Source organism: Schistocerca piceifrons, chromosome 7, assembly GCF_021461385.2.
Source record: "Schistocerca piceifrons isolate TAMUIC-IGC-003096 chromosome 7, iqSchPice1.1, whole genome shotgun sequence".
Lineage (NCBI taxonomy): Eukaryota > Metazoa > Arthropoda > Insecta > Orthoptera > Acrididae > Schistocerca > Schistocerca piceifrons.
In genome coordinates, this window is record NC_060144.1 from 355066924 (window position 1) to 355086692 (window position 19769).

The following is a 19769-nucleotide window of genomic DNA, read 5'->3' on the forward strand; positions in this document are numbered from 1 at the left end:
GTACTGTGTTGTTAGTGGATGCAGAGCTTTCTGTCACTGACTTCACCATCTTTGCTTCAGTAATGCTGCTCTGCCATCCACAATTAATTACAGTATTTACCCAAGTATAAGACGACCCTGAATATAAGACGATCCCCCATTTTTTAAGAGACTCTTTGAGAAAATTTATTTTTTAATGTATTCTGAATAATTAAAATTACAAAACTTTAATTGATGTAAGGGATCTGTCTGGTGAGTTAACATTACACCTGTTCTAAATTTCTGCCAATTATTGATTGCCTACATTTTGATAATACAAAGAGAAATAAAATAAACAAATAGAAATTGTTTACATCAATTTTTATCCTCACTGCCTTTTTGTTTACATAGCCAGTCCATGGTATCACTATTTTTAATCATTGTCATCATCCTAAGAGGACAGCTGTGAAACTTTATCTCCTTTGCCACAGATATTTGGCTGTTTCTTCTGAATATGTTGAGATTTCTGAGGTTGTGGTTACTGTGAGACCCGAGAACATACCTTCATAATCATCATCATCATCATCATCATCTTCTTCTTCTTCTTCTTCTTTAATGTTCCCCACATCTCTTGCTTCCAAAAATATAGTCTGCCCTTTATACCTCATGGTAAGTGTTGAGAACATTGTAGCAGGAAACATCTAGGCTTTTAATGTTTCCTACAGAAATTTATGCTATTCTTGAGTATTTACCCAATTTTAAAGTCAGCTCGGTTCCAAGTGCACATGGACTCATGCAGACTGCTGTTTAAACATGGTATATGTTCATAAAAAGCCAAAGTATGCAGTATACATTCCCATGGTTGGCTGCACGATGAAATTTGTGCCTGCTCAACACTGTCCTCTCTGCACTCATTTATCAGCCAAACTGGGTCACTGTTCCCCCTCCAACTTTCCATAATGCTATGCTTGAGCAGCAGTGAAACATGGACGGCAATATCTTCTAGGGTGCAGGTCATATGTAACAACTGCAACTAATATATAAATAAAAGATCACAGTTGTCATTCAGTCCAATTCTCAAACTTTTGCTTGTCCTCTGATTTAGTGATGTCTGTTTGTACTATCTACACATCGGGTCTTTCGGCTGTAATTTTTTCTTGCGACACAATTACAGTGAGTTCAGTATGATTTATTTCATTCAAAAGATATTTCATTCTGGATTAATTTTCCTTCTCATTTCATCTGATTATAAGCCGGTAACGATTGCCTCAGGTACTCTAATACGTTCACAGCTTCTCATTTGCAACCCATGTGGTAAACCACAACCAAATAAAATACTGACTTCAGTTCATAATCAATTAATGCTTTTGAAGGACAAGATTTTTGCCTTTGGATGTCACCTTTACTTAAAAAACAGCGTAATTATATGTATATGGTGTCTGAACATGTACGAGAACTTTCATTTTAAAAACTTTGAAATACAACAAAAGTTTGCAAGTTTTAGAATTTAGTGTTATTTCCTCCTGTGTGTCACAAAACTGCCAATTTTAAGCAGAGCATTAGACATCATTAGTCACTAGTTCATAGTTTCTCGTGTATTCCTTGCACTAGCATCGCGAATCAAATGTCGCGTGACTATTTGACCAAAGTTTATACTGTATCGAGAGCACTTCAGTGTATTGGGAATTCTCGAGCCTATTTGAATGCAAGTAAAACCAAGTTTTGTTTGATATAATTTTCCGTTTGGGATTGTTTAAAATAAATTTGTTTGAAACCTCAATAGCTAAAGCTTCACCTGTAAATGTAAGATGAACGCTATAATAATCTATTAAACAATGTAAAAACATTGACCTCACTATCAATAGTTTAATCTGTGAATATAATCAGATTTCGTATTTTTTGAATGACTAAATTGATTTTTTTTGGGGAGTGGGTAAGGGGTGGGGGTGGGGGGGGGGGGGGGGGGGGAGATTGTCTTGTATTCAGGTAAATACGATAATTCAATAAATAGAATTTTTACATTTAATTTTTTTGGGTATATGTTCTGTTTTCTCCTACTGTACCACAACAGTTGGATGTTTCAAAGATCCCCATCTCTCGTACTGAGGAACTGATAATTTAACTTATATTAGATTGTATATGAGACAAAATGGATACAATTGAGGCATTTCCAGTCTTATTCTAGGAGCTCATATGTATCACTTGTAATATTTAGCAAAACAACAGTGGCTACTCTGGCAGTGAGAATGTAAACTGCTCAGGAATAAATGATCCTTTTAAAGCCGTCTTATGAAGGTAATTTATCATTGCATAACATTATGGGGTGTGCATATTATTGCAAATAAAAACATAAATCAGTTGTACTTCTACTGATCCCTCTAAAATACAGCTAAGTGGTTTCCAGGTTAGATATTTGTAGGCCATTAATTTTTGTTGACATTATCCACGAGACTGCATTGTGTGATATACTCTCCCGTCTACAGCTAAATACACAGCTACAACACTGCTGTTAAGTAAAGTAAATTATTTTTAGCATGTAAGGCTACAGGAGAGGGCATATGTAGAATGTATTACATACTCAATTAGGATGTTATCTTTAGTCAGTGAGATGTTTGCATCATAATACAAGCTGTGGAATGAAACACTAATTTTTCTGTTGCATATGTATTTTTCTCAAAAACTATCATAGGCAACTGCCACAAAAATGACATCAAACTGTTACACAACTGATTCATCCAACTTCTATTAAAAATAAATTAATTTAAAATTAAAAAAAAAAAAAAAAATCTGTTTTATGATGGCTTCACCAAATGGTCTGGCACTGGCTCTTGTGCAGGGTCAAAACTGTAGTAACACGATTCACGTTTCCGTCGCACTTCACCTAGTGTAGACCGGGAACTGTCTGCTAGACCTGCCCAATGTGCACTGACCGGGCCCGGCCCGTGCTGCCGGAGTTGTTGTTGTTGTTGTTGTTATGCCGGCAGAGGTCGCGTCCGAATTCTCGCGTGCCCTCTGGTGGACGGGACTCTACTTGCAGCAACTACCGTCCGTGACGCGCCGTGCCAATGTTCGCCCCCCCGCGATCTTTCTGGTGGCTACAGCACTCCTCCTCCTTCGGGGGGGGTGCAGCTACTGTGATCCACTGCGTCGGAAGGTGGAGCGTCGGGCCGGAGCGATGACCTCCACATCCATTGGATGGCCGGAGTCGAGGGGATCTGCCAACCCTCGAGCCGGAACCTTCGAATACGGCTGGAAGTGCCCCTCATGAAGAGGCCCCCATCGTCCCACAACCGGAGTCTGGGACAGAACGGGTGACAAGCTGTCGAACGTCGGATCCTGTTCCACCTCGGGAGAGTCAAGACCCAGTGGCGGGGACGAAGGGGAAGGGACGACCCCAAGTGAACCAGCCTCCTGAGAAACCGGGCCTGCTAGGGGGGCCGGCTCTCGCTGTGGCATCTCGAACGATGGTGATGCTGGTGCTGGAGCTACTGGAGGTTGCAAAGGCTGAGAACCATCGCAGTGCGGCAGAGTCACAGCGGGGAGAGGAGGTAATGTCCCCTGTGAAACCAACACAGGTGCCGGCCATGGGGAAGCCGGTGTCCAAGAGGTCTGAGGGTGGGTGCCCGAACGTGGACGTAGCTGATTTTGGTGACGACGTACCACCCGGTCCCCAGCCTGCAAGGTATAGAGCCGGCGGCCATGTCGGCGCAGGACCACCGCCGGTATCCAACGTGGATTGCGACCAAACCCTCGGGCCCAGACTGACATACCCAGTGGAAAGCCAGGCACTCCTTTTTGTGAAGACTGGCGAGGACCAGGCCGGAGGAGGTGAGGCCGGAGGAGGTGCAGCAGAGTCCTAGGTTGACGTCCATGGAGGAGCTCTGCGGGGCTGCGTCGTCCCATTGGTGTGGTCCGGTATGCCGTCAAGAAAAACGTCAATGCTTCCTCCGCAGGAAATTCGTGCACATACTTTTTCATCTGCGTCTTAAATGTGCGCACCATGCGCTCGGCTTCCCCATTCGATTGTGGATGGAAGGGGGGAGAGCAAACGTGCCGAATACCGAAGTGCCTACAAAAATCCTGGAAGGTCTGCGAAATAAACTGCGGTCCATTGTCCGAGACCAGGGTGATTGGCAGACCTTCCACAGAAAAGATTTTTGCTAGTGCCTGGATTGCAACTTCTGAAGTGGTTGAGGAGCAGCGAACCACATATGGGAATCGGGAATAAGCATCAATGACAATGAGCCAAAAGCCATCAAGAAACGGGCCCGCAAAATCGATGTGAACACGTTCCCGTGCTTGGGTTGCCGGTGGCCATGAAGAGAACGCTGCCCTGGGAGATGCTTGTTGGCTCGCACACAGGGAACAGGCGGCCACCAAGTGCTCAATTTCTCTGTCAATACCAGGCCAGTACACATGTCTGCGAGCCAAGGTTTTAGTACGGGAAACACCCCAGTGCCCCGCATGTAATAACGTGAGGACCTCCCTTCGTAAACCTGCAGGAACAACCACGCGAGGAGCTGTATCATCGGTAGCCAGAAGGAGAACTCCTTCCAAGACCGAGAGGCGGTCTCGTAGAAGAAAATAATTACGAAGAGGGTCCGAGGCCCGGCCCGGAGGGCGGGAAGACCACCCCTGCTGAATGAGGCGAACTACTTGCCGGAGAACCGGGTCAGCCGCCGTTTCCCTGGCGACTCGAGAACTAGTGATCGGGAAGCCATCAACCGCGTGGTGGGACGCCACATCCAAATGAAAACACATAATATCCTCTCGATCGAACGTAGGATCCGGGCCCACCGGAAGACAGGAAAGAGCGTCGGCGTTGGCATGCTGTCCTGTAGGGTGAAAATGAATGTCATAATGGTACTTAGAGAAGAACAAGGCCCAGTGCTGTAGTCTGTGGGCTGCCCTATCCGGAATCTGAGAGACGGGGCCAAATAACGATATTAACGGCTTATGGTCAGTGATTAACTGAAACTTCGTGCCGTACAAGAAAGGGTGAAACTTGGTAACAGCATAGACAATGGCCAAAGCCTCTTTTTCCTCCTGGGAGTAATGGGCCTGCGCGGGACTAAGCGTTTTAGACGCAAATGCCAGTGGTTGCTCGGAACCATCTGCGTTGCGATGGGCCAGGACCGCCCCCACCCCATACTGCGAAGCGTCTGTAGCCAGGACCAACGGCTTATGGGAATCAAAAGTAGCCAAACAAGGGGCTGACGTGAGGAGGCCCTTCAACGAGGTGAACGCTTGCTCACATGCAGGCGACCAATCAAAAGGAACACCCTTGTGCAGAAGGCAGTACAGGGGGTGGGCTATAGTGGAAGCCCTGGGAATGAACTGGTGGTAATAGGCTATCTTGCCTAAAAAAGCTTGTAACTCTTTCAGCGAAGCGGGCCGAGGAAGGTTGACGATACCTTGGACCAAACTTCCTAGTGGCTGGATGCCGTGCCGAGATATGGTGTAGCCCACATACTAAATGGACGGTTGGAAGAAGGTTGACTTATGCAGGTTGCAACGCAAGCCCACAGACCTGAATTTGAGAAAGATGGTGTGAAGGTTGTGCAAGTGTTCCTTCGTGCTGCGGCCTGTGACAATTATGTCATCCAGGTAATTAATACAATGAGGGATTGTTGACGTGACATGCTCAAGATAACGCTGGAATATCGCCGGGGCGCTGGATATTCCAAAGGCCAACCACTGGTATTGGTAAAGGCCAAACGGAGTGTTGACGACCGCCAGCCATTTGGAGTCCTCATCAAGTGGTATCTGATGATAAGCCTCCGACAGATCTATTTTCGAAAAATATTGGCCACCCGCCACAGCGGTGAACAATTCATCAGCACGAGGCAAAGGATAGGTGTCCACCACCAATTGTGAATTAATGGTGGCCTTGAAATCGCCACAAAGACGTAATTTTCCCGAAGGCTTCCTTACAATAACGAGGGGCGAAGCCCACTCACTGGAAGAAATGGGAAGAACGACCCCTAGGGCTGTCAGCCGGTCTAGCTCTTCCTTTACTTGAGGGTGGAGAGCCAAGGGGATCTGCCTCGCGCATAGAAAACGCGGGCGAGCCGACACGTTCAACGTTAAGTGAGCTTCAAAATCTGAAACACGCCCCAGGCCCTCCTCAAAAATATCTGGAAAGTCTGAGATCAAAGATTCCAATGATTGATAGGGAACGTCTTCGGAGACCAACTGTATGGTGTCAGCGATAGAAAAACCGAAAGCTTGAAAGGCATCCAGGCCAAAAAGGTTAGCGGAGCTCGCATCACTGACAACAATAAAAGTAATAGGCCGAGTAACTGATTTGTAAGTCACGTTGGTAGTGAATTGACCCAACAGGGGAATGAACTGTTTACCATAACCGTGTAGACGCCGGTAAACTGGTGCCAACGGGGGCGATCCAAGGTCGGAATAAGTTTGTGCATTCAACAACAAAACTGCCGCGCCCGTATCTACTTGCAGTTGTAACCGGCGCGACCGAACCGACACCTCGATAAAGAGTTTGCGTGCCGATGCGTCGGGAGCCTGGCCCGATGAAACTTCCTGAATGTCAACGTTCATGTCCTCTGCACCTGCTTCCTGCGATTCTTTTGAGGCTGAGCGGCAAACTTTAGCAATGTGACCATTTTTATTACATTTGCGACAAACGGCCCAACGCTGGGGGCATTCTGACCGATCATGATGTATATAGCACGACGCACAGGACGGCAACAGGGGCCGGCGGCCGGAATTTTGTTTACGTGCCGTGCGGGAGCGGCCGTAATGGCCGGATTGTACCGCTCGCATGTCGTCTACCCCGGACACAGTGGACGCGGCCGCGCCGCCCTGAACTTCCACGACGTCGCACCACGCTTCCAGCTGTTGACCTGCTGCGTGAGAGACTTCATACGATTGAGCAATGGACAGGACTTCCTCGAGGGAAGGGGGCTTCTAACTGCAGGGCCCGTTGCCGGACCTCCCTATCAGGGACCGAACGAACAATGACGTCGCGTACCATAACGTGGGCATACGACTCTCGCGACTGCTCCGTGACAAAATGACACTTGCAACAAAGACCGTGCAGGGTAGCTGCCCACGCTCGGTAAGACTGATGGGGCTGTTTCTTGCATTGATAGAACTCGACCCTAGCCGCCACAACATGCGTGCGGCGGCGATAATATGAAGACAGGAAGGAACACAATGCGTCAAAAGACAAGGACGAGGGTTCCTGCAATGGCGCTAGCTGCCGCAAAACGTGATACAGTGAGGGAGATATCCAAGACAAGAAAAGAGCACGACATACCTCCGCATCGGCAACATGAAACGCCTGGAAATGCTGCCGAAGGCGATGTTCATATGCGTCCCAATCCTCCGCCATCTCATCATACGGGGGAAAGGGAGGAGGGAACTGCGCCGGAGCAGACGGCGTGGAGAGCAACGCCGGAAGCACTTGCTTCATGGTGGCCATGAGCTCTGTCTGCTGCGCAACCAAAACCTGCACCAAATCCTCCATGCCGTGGAGAAGCTGCGAAACCGGAACAGCGACGCAACACGCGAAAGAACGACCCTACTCGTTGCCAATTGTGTAGTAACACGATTCACGTTTCCGTCGCGCTTCACCTAGTGTAGACCGGGAACTGTCTGCTAGACCTGCCCGATGTGAACTGACCAGGCCCGGCCCATGCTGCCGGAGTTGTTGTTGTTGTTGTTGTTGTTGTTGTTATGCCGGCAGAGGTCGCGTCCGAATTCTCGCGTGCCCTCTGGTGGACGGGACTCTACTTGCAGCAACTACCGTCCGTGACGCGCCGTGCCAATGTGCGCCTCCCGCGATCTTTCTGGTGGCTACAGCAAAAACGGACTCCAAAAAACTTTCAGGGATTGTTCTGAGATACCTTCAGAACATTTTGGTATAAGAGCCCCGTGGTTTCTGGCAGCTCGCTACAGAGTTATTGCATTTCATTTGGTTTCGTGCCCCAATTGGCTTTGTTTCTGTATTGCAATGAATAGTACACAACAGTGATGTCAAAAATAGCAATGTGTGTCTTGTTTGGAACTCAACTTGTTCTATTCACTTGCTGTAGACAGTGAAAAAGTCCACTTTACTCTTTGCTCTCAATCTTGCATTCAGTACTGCACAGTTCTGTTTAGAGATTTTGTTTTCTGGCATTGTTAACAGTGATGCATATCAGTACTATGGACAGGTTTACTGATGAAGAGTTGGCTGATACGCATTCCCTGAATGCAACGGAACAGCGATGTGATGATGTTACGCAGAGTTGTTCCTGCATCAACAGCAATCATGTCACAGCACTTTTGCATATGAAGGTTGTTGCAGCACTCTGTGTTGTATGATGTATGTTTCTTCACTGTTGTGGAAGTATTTTCATAGAAATAAGCAAAACCAAAAAATCATAATTACATTATTACTCTGTAACCAGCTCTGTAACTGTGGGTCTCTTATACAGAAATACTCAGAAGGTATCCTGAACAATTTCTGGAAGTTTGTCTGGTTCACCCTTTATAAATAAATAATAGTCAGGGATATTACACACATTTTGCTACTAGCAGGTTCTCTTCAGTGAAGACTTAATATTGACAAAGTTCTAAGTTTCTACATAACAAAGTAAACATTTAAAATTACTACAGAAATTTGTGAAATTTTATGTCTAAACAGTTATCTTTGAAATATGCAAATTATAAGTAAAACACTTTATTGTTCCAGTTGCCTTCATTTACAAACATTCCAATGCTGAACAATTATTAATTGAAACATAAAGATGTCTTAAAATCATGTTAAAGGTTGTGAAGGGTTGGAAGTGTGTACCTTTTGTATGATCAGCTGTGTCACTTTACAATGCATTCCAGAAACTTCTGTGGTACAAATTTGTGTATTCTGTCCAAAAATTGTTTTGAAGCTTCTACATTAGCTGAACTGAAATATATAAACAAGAAGCTGTGATGTATGTAATTTTATAAGTTTGCATATGGAATGAAATGATAAAAATTGCCTTCTGTAGGTCATTAAATTAATTTAAATGATACTGAACAGTGAGTAATATGTGTGACAAAAAGAAACATAACCAAATGTAGAACAACATAACTAAAATGCAGTGTATTGTATTTGTCACTTGAAAAATGTGTTGCCTACTCCCATATGCATCTGATATCCCCTATACCACTCTTGCAACATCCCACTAGATCCCATGGGAACATAGTTCTCACAGACATCATAGCATGAATTCTTGCATACCTGTTGACAGGAATTTGCAAAAATATCTACAATTTATCATATTTTGTATGTTTTCTTTATTTGCTGCAGCTTCTGTACCATCAGCAGATACGACGCAGTATATGTCATTTATATTTGCCATTATTCAGGATGTTTGTAAATTAACATCCTTGTCTTGTTTGATTTGTGGTTGTGCTTTGATTGCATTTCATTTAATTTATTTGGCCATTCCCTTGCTCCACTAGAAATTTGACGAACTCAAGGAAATGATGAATATGTAATTAGATTTTGAGGAGAGGCTCTTTCCAGTATAAATTTATTTGTATGTTCTTCATGTACTTGAAGAGTCTCTTACATTAAATGTCATTGAATGGTATCCAATACCAGCAAAAGCTATTTATATGCACGCACACACGTGCACACACACACACACACACACACACACACACACACACACACACACACACACACATATTCATCCTTGCAGTTTGTGAAACCAGGCTTGATATTGTACATTTTAGAGTAGAAATTAGTATATATTCTGACAATGACTTCTTTCCTATAGGGGCAGAGAAAACACAGTCATTTGTGAACTATATCAGCTGGTATTCCAACAGCGCCAGAGACTTTTGTCATCAAAGAAACCAGAGAATAATTTGGAAACAGCTGATGACAGTGCATATCTTTCGGAGCACGAACACGAGCCAGAAGAAGAGAATGGACAGGATCGATTGGATGACACTGGTATGATGAACGCTTTATTGTATCTTAAATATGTTGGTTTTTGTTTCTTTATAATCTAGGTTATTGTCTTTTGCATACTATAATTGTAGAACTGAACCATCCAGTGTGCTTTGGACAAATTCCAACACAGTTTCAAACTGTTGTGATTGAAAACTTTTGACAGTCAACAGATTTTCTATCTTGAGTTCATGTAATTTTTCTGTAAATAATATCTTTTTATTTTTAATTGTAGCAATTTGTTATTCGTACTTAATTCCAGTCAGTTATGTGCCTTGTTCTAGATTTGGAGGATACTCACAATGATAGCGATGGGCTATTAATTGCAAATGATTTTGAAGACCAGTGTAAAGTGATTCTGAAACACTGTTTGTTCCTGCTCATTGTTTTAAAAGGACCAGATGATAGTGAAGAAAGTGATGTTCCTGAAACAGGGAAGTCTCAGCTTCTACGTGATCCCAACTCAAGGTAATTGCAGCTGCATGAGTAATGTAATAAATCACAAGGTGTAGGATTTGATGTGTGGTTGACCATGGGATATTTTGTGACAGTTCGTATAACTTTGATCTATAGTGATGTGTAATGTATATGGGAGGAGGTGATGGATGGTCAAATGTTTTGTAAAATAATTCGTCTGAAAATAAGAAAGAAAATATATTAGAGAAACATTTGAACATGCCTTTGAATTATGCTTGAAATGACGTACAGCAGCTGAGATAGTCATATGTTAATGATGTAAGGAGACCACTGAATGAAATTCTGCCAGACAAATATCCTCTGTTGTTGTTGTTGTTGTTGTTGTTGTGGTCTTCAGTCCTGAGACTGGTTTGATGCAGCTCTCCATGCTACTCTATCCTGTGCAAGCTTTTTCATCTCCCAGTACCTACTGCAACCTACATCCTTCTGAATCTGCTTAGTGTATTCATCTCTTGGTCTCCCTCTGCGATTTTTACCCTCCACGCTGCCCTCCAATACTAACTTGGTGATCCCTTGATGCCTCAGAACATGTCCTACCAACCGATCCCTTCTTCTGGTCAAGTTGTGCCACAAACTTCTCTTCTCCCCAATCCTATTCAATACTTCCTCATTAGTTATGTGATCTACCCATCTAATCTTCAGCATTCTTCTGTAGCATCACATTTCGAAAGCTTCTATTCTCTTCTTGCCCGAACTATTTATCGTCCATGTTTCACTTCCATACATGGCTACACTCCATACAAATACTTTCAGAAACGACTTCCTGACACTTAAATCTATACTCGATGTTAACAAATTTCTCTTCTTCAGAAACGCTTTCCTTGCCATTGCCAGCCTACATTTTATATCCTCTCTACTTCGACCATCATCAGTTATTTTGCTCCCCAAATAGCAAAACTCCTTTACTACTTTAAGTGCCTCATTTCCTAATCTAATTCCCTCAGCAACAGCCGACTTAATTCGACTACATTCCATTATCCTCGTTTTGCTTTTGTTGATGTTCATCTTATATCCTCCTTTCAAGACACTGTCCATTCCGTTCAACTGCTCTTCCAAGTCCTTTGCTGTCTCTGACAGAATTACAATGTCATCGGCGAACCTCAAAGTTTTTATTTCTTCTCCATGAATTTTAATACCTACTCCTAATTTTTCTTTTGTTTCCTTTACTGCTTGCTCAATATACAGATTGAACAACATCGGGGAGAGGCTACAACCTTGTCTTACTCCCTTCCCGACCACTGCTTCCCTTTCATGTCCCTCGACTGCCATCTGGTTTCTGTACAAATTGTAAATAGCCTTTCGCTCCCTGTATTTTACCCCTGCCACCTTTAGAATTTGAAAGAGAGTATTCCAGTCAACATTGTCAAAAGCTTTCTCTAAGTCTACAAATGCTAGAAACGTAGGTTTGCCTTTCCTTAATCTTTCTTCTAAGATAAGTCGTAAGGTCAGTATTGCCTCACGTGTTCCAGTGTTTCTACGGAATCCAAACTGATCTTCCCCGAGGTTGGCTTCTACTACTTTTTCCATTCGTCTGTAAAAAATTCGTGTTAGTATTTTGCAGCTGTGACTTATTAAGCTGATAGTTCGGTAATTTTCACATCTGTCAACACCTGCTTTCTTTGGGATTGGAATTATTATATTCTTCTTAAAGTCTGAGGGTATTTCGCCTGTTTCATACATCTTGCTCACCAGATGGTAGAGTTTTGTCAGGACTGGCTCTCCCACGGCCGTCAGTAGTTCCAATGGAATATTGTCTACTCCGGGGGCCTTGTTTCGACTCAGGTCTTTCAGTGCTCTGTCAAACTCTTCACGCAGTATCATATCTCCCATTTCATCTTCATCTACATCCTCTTCCATTTCCATAATATTGTCCTCAAGTACATCGCCCTTGTATAGACCCTCTATATACTCCTTCCACCTTTCTGCTTTCCCTTCTTTGCTTAGAACTGGGTTTCCATCTGAGCTCTTGATATTCATACAAGTCGTTCTCTTATCTCCAAAGGTCTCTTTAATTTTCCTGTAGGCGGTATCTATCTTACCCCTAGTGAGATAGGCCTCTACATCCTTACATTTGTCCTCTAGCCATCCCTGCTTAGCCATTTTGCACTTCCTGTCGATCTCATTTTTGACGTTTGTATTCCTTTTTGCCTGTTTCAGTTACTGCATTTTTATATTTTCTCCTTTCATCAATTAAATTCAGTATTTCTTCTGTTACCCAAGGATTTCTACTAGCCCTCGTCTTTTTACCTACTTGATCCTCTGCTGCCTTCACTACTTCATCCCTCAAAGCTACCCATTCTTCGTCTACTGTATTTTTTTCCCCTAGCACTCTTTAAATAACTAAGATTTTAAGTTAAACATTGAATTTAATTCAGTATTGGTATCTCATGTGCCATGCATGATTTCAAAGCGTCATTCACAGGTACATCAAATATTTCTCTAATCTATTTTATTTCTTATTCTTAGGCAAATCATTTTACAAAACATTTGACCTTTTTACAAGACTTAGGGCTAAATGGGTGGAATCTAAACCACACATGATACAGTTTTGAACCAATCAATCAAACTGTGACCAGATGAAAATTATTCACAAACATGAAGATACAGTAGAAATTAGCCGAATGAAATGCAACTGATCTAATAGTAGAGACTACACACACACACACACACACACACACACACACACACACACACTCGCCTGTACGACTCATTATGCTGGCTGTACAGGCATTGGAGCTCGTCTCCAACTAGAAATATTATCAAGTTCAACTGATGTGGACACACTAAAATTACCACTGAAAAGCTACTTCGAATATCTTATGGTACATGAACCATGAACCATGAACCATGGACCTTGACGTTGGTGGGGTGGCTTGCATGCCTCAATGATACAGATGGCTGTACCGTAGGTGCAACCACAACGGAGGGGTATCTGATGAGGGGCCAGACAAACGTGTGGTTCCTGAAGAGGGGCAGCAGCCTTTTCAGTAGTTGCAGGGGCAACAGTCTGGATGATTGACTGATCTGGCGTTGTAACAATAACCAAAACGGCCTTGCTGTGCTGGTACTGCGAATGGCTGAAAGCAAGGGGAAACTGCAGCCGTAATTTTTCCCGAGGGCATGCAGCTTTACTGTATGGTTAAATGATGATAGCATCCTCTTGGGTAAAATATTCTGGAGGTTAAAATAGTCCCCCATTCGGATCTCCGGGCGGGGACTACTCAAGAGGACGTTGTTATCAGGAGAAAGAAAACTGGCATTTTACGGATCAGAGCATGGAATGTCAGATCCCTTAATCAAGCTGGTAGGTTAGAAAATTTAAAAAGGGAAATGAATAGGTTAAAGTTAGATATAGTGGGAATTAGTGAAGTTCGGTGGCAGGAGGAACAAGACTTTTGGTCAGGTGAATACAGGGTTATAAATGCAAAATCAAATAGAGGTAATGCAGGGGTAGGTTTAATAATGAATAAAAAAATAGGCGTGTGGGTAAGCTACTACAAACAGCATAGTGAACGCATTATTGTGGCCAAGATAGACATGAAGCCCACACCTACTACAGTAGTACAAGTTTATATGCCAACTAGCTCTGCAGATGAAGAAGAAATTGATGAAATGTATGATGAGATAAAAGAAAATATTCAGATAGTGAAGGGAGACAAAAATTTAATAGTCATGGGTGACTGGAATTCGAGTGTAGGAAAAGGGAGAGAAGGAAACATAGTAGGTGAATATGGATTGGGGCTAAGAAATGAAAGAGGGAGCCGTCTGGTAGAATTTTGCACAGAGCATAACTTAATCATAGCTAACACTTGGTTCAAGAATCATAAAAGAAGGTTGTATACATGGAAGAATCCCGGAGATACTAAAAGGTATCAGATAGATTATACACTCCTGGAAATTGAAATAAGAACACCATGAATTCATTGTCGCAGGAAGGGGAAACTTTATTGACACATTCCTGGGGTCAGATACATCACATGATCACACTGACAGAATCACAGGCACATAGACACAGGCAACAGAGCATGCACAATGTCGGCACTAGTACAGTGTATATCCACCTTTCGCAGCAATGCAGGCTGCTATTCTCCCATGGAGACGATCGTAGAGATGCTGGATGTAGTCCTGTGGAACGGCTTGCCATGCCATTTCCACCTGGCGCCTCAGTTGGACCAGCGTTCGTGCTGGACGCGCAGACCGCGTGAGACGACGCTTCATCCAGTCCCAAACATGCTCAATGGGGGACAGATCCGGAGATCTTGCTGGCCAGGGTAGTTGACTTACACCTTCTAGAGCACGTTGGGTGGCACGGGATACATGCGGACGTGCACTGTCCTGTTGGAACAGCAAGTTCCCTTGCCGGTCTAGGAATGGTAGAACGATGGGTTCGATGACGGTTTGGATGTACCGTGCACTATTCAGTGTCCCCTCGACGATCACCAGTGGTGTACGGCCAGTGTAGGAGATCGCTCCCCACACCATGATGCCGGGTGTTGGCCCTGTGTGCCTCGGTCGTATGCAGTCCTGATTGTGGCGCTCACCTGCTCGGCGCCAAACACGCATACGACCATCATTGGCACCAAGGCAGAAGCGACTCTCATCGCTGAAGACGACACGTCTCCATTCGTCCCTCCATTCACGCCTGTCGCGACACCACTGGAGGCGGGCTGCACGATGTTGGGGGCGTGAGCGGAAGACGGCCTAACGGTGTGCGGGACCGTAGCCCAGCTTCATGGAGACGGTTGGGAATGGTCCTCGCCGATACCCCAGGAGCAACAGTGTCCCTAATTTGCTGGGAAGTGGCGGTGCGGTCCCCTACGGCACTGCGTAGGATCCTACGGTCTTGGCGTGCATCCGTGCGTCGCTGCGGTCCGGTCCCAGATCGACGGGCACGTGCACCTTCCGCCGACCACTGGCGACAACATCGATGTACTGTGGAGACCTCACACCCCACGTGTTGAGCAATTCGGCGGTACGTCCACCCGGCCTCCCGCATGCCCACTATACGCCCTCGCTCAAAGTCCGTCAACTGCACATACGGTTCACGTCCACGCTGTCGCGGCATGCTACCAGTGTTAAAGACTGCGATGGAGCTCCGTATGCCACGGCAAACTGGCTGACACTGACGGCGGCGGTGCACAAATGCTGCGCAGCTAGCGCCATTCGACGGCCAACACCGCGGTTCCTGGTGTGTCCGCTGTGCCGTGCGTGTGATCATTGCTTGTACAGCCCTCTCGCAGTGTGCGGAGCAAGTATGGTGGGTCTGACACACCGGTGTCAATGTGTTCTTTTTTCCATTTCCAGGAGTGTATAATGGTAAGACAGAGATTTAGGAACCAGGTTTTAAATTGTAAGACATTTCCAGGGGCAGATGTGGACTCTGACCACAATCTATTGGTTATGAACTGCAGATTAAAACTGAAGAAACTGCAAAAAGGTGGCAATTTAAGGAGATGGGACCTGGATAAACTGAAAGAACCAGAGGTTGTACAGAGTTTCAGGGAGAGCATAAGGGAACAATTGACAGCAGTGGGGGAAAGAAGTACAGTAGAAGAAGAATGGGTAGCTCTGAGGGATGAAGTAGTGAAGGCTGCAGAGGATCAAGTAGGTAAAAAGATGAGGGCTAGTAGAAATCCTTGGGTAACAGAAGAAATATTGAATTTAATTGATGATAGAAGAAAATATAAAAATGCAGTAAATGAAGCAGACAAAGAGGAATACAAACATCTCAAAAATGAGGTTGACAGGAAGTGCAAAATGGCTAAGCAGGGATGGCTAGAGGACAAATGTAAGGATGTAGAGGCTTCTCTCACTAGGGGTAAGATAGATACTGCCTACAGGAAAATTAAAGAGTCCTTTGGAGAAAAGAGAACCACTTGTATGAATATCAAGATCTCAGATGGAAACCCAGTTCTAACCAAAGATGGGAAAGCAGAAAGATGGACGGAGTATATAGAGGGTCTATACAAGGGTGATGTACTTGAGGACAATAGAAATGGAAGAGAATGTAGATGAAGATGAAATGGGAGATACGATACTGCGTGAAGAGTTTGACAGAGCACTGAAAGACCTTAGTTGAAACAAGGCCCCGGGTGTAGACAACATTCCATTAGAACTACTGACAGCCTTGGGAGAACCAGTCCTGATAAAACTCTACCATCTGGTGAGAAAGATGTATGAGACACGCGAAGTACCCTCAGACTTCAAAAAGAATATAATAATTCCAATCCCAAAGAAAGCAGGTGTTGACAGATGTGAACAATACCGAACTATCAGTTTAATAAGTCACAGCTGCAAAATACTAACGCGAATTCTTTACAGACGAATCGAAAAACTGGTAGAAGCCAACATCGGGGAAGATCAGTTTGGATTCCGTAGAAATACTGGAACACGTGAAGTGATACTGACCTTACGACTTACCTTAGAAGAAAGATTAAGGAAAGGCAAACCTACGTTTCTAGCATTTGTAGACTTAGAGAAAGCTTTTGACAATGTTGACTGGAACACTCTCTTTCAAATTCTAAAGGTGGCAGGGGTAAAATACAGGGAGCGAAAGGCTATGCCCTGTGCAAAATTTTACCAGGCGGCTTCCTTTGTCATTCCTTATCCCCAGTCCATATTCATCCACTACTTTTCCTCCTCTTCCTTTTCCAACTGTCAAATTCGAGTCCTTCGTTTGCCAGTGGTGCAAACATAATAAACTTCAGATGACTCTACACAAAACAGTTTATATACTACTCAAAGGAACACTAAAAAGTAATACTGCCATAGAACTACACGACATTAGCATATGCAGACAATGGAAAACATGATATCTTGGTGTGCAGCTGGACGAATGACTGTCATTTGCCAAACACATCAGAACAACGACTGATAGGGCTGCACAAGATGGCCAGACTCAACATAACACTCTTCATGGCACCGTTATACTCACTGTGAACTTACCATTGTGAACTCTTTGAGACTGTGGTCTGTTTTGCAGCCAGTGCACGGGCCTACTGAGCACGTGTGGTGATGAATCCGAACATCGTGTGGCGAGGGCAGAGAAGTCCCATGGTAAGGCTGTCAGGAGCTGGAATCACTATACGTGGTGCTCGGAACCTTCCCTATCAACATAACCATTCGGTTTTAGGCTACAATGTACTGGCTGAGGAGGAGGAGACAGGAGAATATAATCGAGATTCTTGGACATGATATAATCGAGCAGCACCAACTCGTTAAATGGTGGGTGGATACATGGCAAAGGGAATGGGAATTAAGCAATAAGGGCCATAGGGTATATCAGTTCTTCCTGGACATCAGGGAATGTCTGAGACTGAGCTACATCAATCCCAGTCAAGGTGTGGTTCACTTTGACAGGTCACGGCCTTTACCCTGCACTCTTACATTGCGGAGGCCACAGCCAGAATGCTGCTTGTAAATGTCAGTAACATGGATCCCCAGAACACATACTTTTTCACTGTCACCAATGCAGAGCAGCACGCCAGACACCAACGCAGTATAACAATGACATGATACGGGCAATAAGAGACAAAGATGAGTGGGAAATAGTAAACAAAATCACTGATGATGTCTCAACGACATTACATACGAATACAGATGGACACGGCTGTGTACAAAACATTGCAACACACATGAAGCACGTAATACAGCAGTTCCAGTTTTTGCACTAACACAGACAGCAGTACCGAAAAACACACACACACACACACACACACACACACACACACACACACACAAACTCTCACTCAAACAGCAAACATCTTCATGAAAACGTACCACAGACAACCTTACACAACATCTAAAATAATTAAACTGTACCAGAATAAATGGTGTAATGCTATCAAGTCTGTATAAACAGCAGGTATATCCATCCCGCAGCCATTGCACCATTGTTGGGATGTAACATTTGTAACTGAACCCTTAGCATATAAGCAACATAACAGGTAAAACTCAAAACACCTAATATAGGAACTGAAGGTTAATTAATAACCCCAAGAAATAACATACTTTACACCCACACACCACTGCACTTTCCACAATGTACATAATAGTTGTAGAGTTTTTGTAAATGGTGTTTAGAAATATTAATCCATAAATTAAACTGTAGTGAACTGTGACTGCAAGGCTCAAAGTAGCTCCAAGGCTTTCAGACCAGGCTGGCTCAGATAGATTAACATTTCTCTCTCTCTCTCTCTCTCTCTCTCTCTCTCTCTCTCTCTTTCTTACTATCCAAGTTGTTCCTATCGTCTATCATCATATCTTATTAAAATTTGAATATTTTTTGTGTTTCTTTCTTTTCAATTTCTAATGTATTTTTAATTTATTATTACTTCCATTGCAATTCATGAAAACAATAATTGTTGTTTTTAATATGGAATATGTTTTGTAATCTACATGATTAAAACTGAAGAAACTGCAAAAAGGTGGGAATTTAAGGAGATGGGACCTGGATAAAATGAAAGAACAAGTGGTTGTACAGAGTTTCAGAGAGAGCATAAGGGAACAATTGACAGGAATGGGGGAAAGAAATACAGTAGAAGAAGAATGGGTAGCTTTGAGGAATGAAATAGTGAAGGCAGCAGAGGATCAAGTAGGTAAAAAGACAAGGGCTAGTAGAAATCCTTGGGTAACAGAAGAGATACTGAATGTAATTTATGAAAGGAGAAAATACAAAAATGCAGCAAGTGAAGCAGGCAAAAAGGAATACAAACGTCTCAAAAATGAGATCGACAGGAAGTCCAAAATGGCTAAGCAGGGATGGCTAGAGGACAAATGTAAAGATGTAGAGGCTTATCTCATGAGGGGTAAGATAGATTCTGCCTACAGGAAAATTAAAGAGACCTTTGGAGAAAAGAGAACCACTTGCATGAATATCAAGAGCTTTGATGGAAACCCAGTTCTAAGCAAAGAAGGGAAAGCAGAAAGGTGGAAGGAGTATATAGAGGGTCTATACAGGGGCAATGTTCTTGAGGACGATATTATGGAAATGGAAGAGGAGGTAGATGAAGATGAAGTGGGAGATATGATATTGCGTGAAGAGTTTGACTAAGCACTGAAAGACCTAAGTCGAAACAAGCCCCGGGAGTAGACAACATTCCATTAGAACTGCTGACAGTCTTGGGAGAACCAGTCCTGGCAAAACTCTACCATCTGGTGAGCAAGATGTATGAGACAGGCGAAATTCCATCAGACTTCAAGAAGAATATAATAATTTCAATCCCTAAGAAAGCAGGTGTTGACAGATGTAAAAATTACCGAACTATCAGTTTAATAAGTCACAGCTGCAAAATACTAACGCAGATTCTTTACAGACAAATGGAAAAACTGGTAGAAGCTGACCTCGGGGAAGATCAGTTTGGATTCCGTAGAAATGTTGTAA

At 43.8% G+C, this 19769-nt stretch overlaps 1 protein-coding gene across 1 annotated transcript in view; it reads left to right on the forward strand.

Moving 5' to 3' along the window:
- LOC124804616 (probable E3 ubiquitin-protein ligase HERC1) overlaps positions 1 to 19769 on the forward strand; it is a 790356-nt gene that overhangs the window by 244259 nt on the left and 526328 nt on the right. Inside the window, exons 19-20 of the mRNA XM_047264817.1 lie at positions 9735 to 9913; positions 10195 to 10378. Of these exons, the coding sequence (XP_047120773.1) occupies positions 9735 to 9913; positions 10195 to 10378 (363 nt within the window). The remainder of the gene's footprint in view (positions 1 to 9734; positions 9914 to 10194; positions 10379 to 19769) is intronic.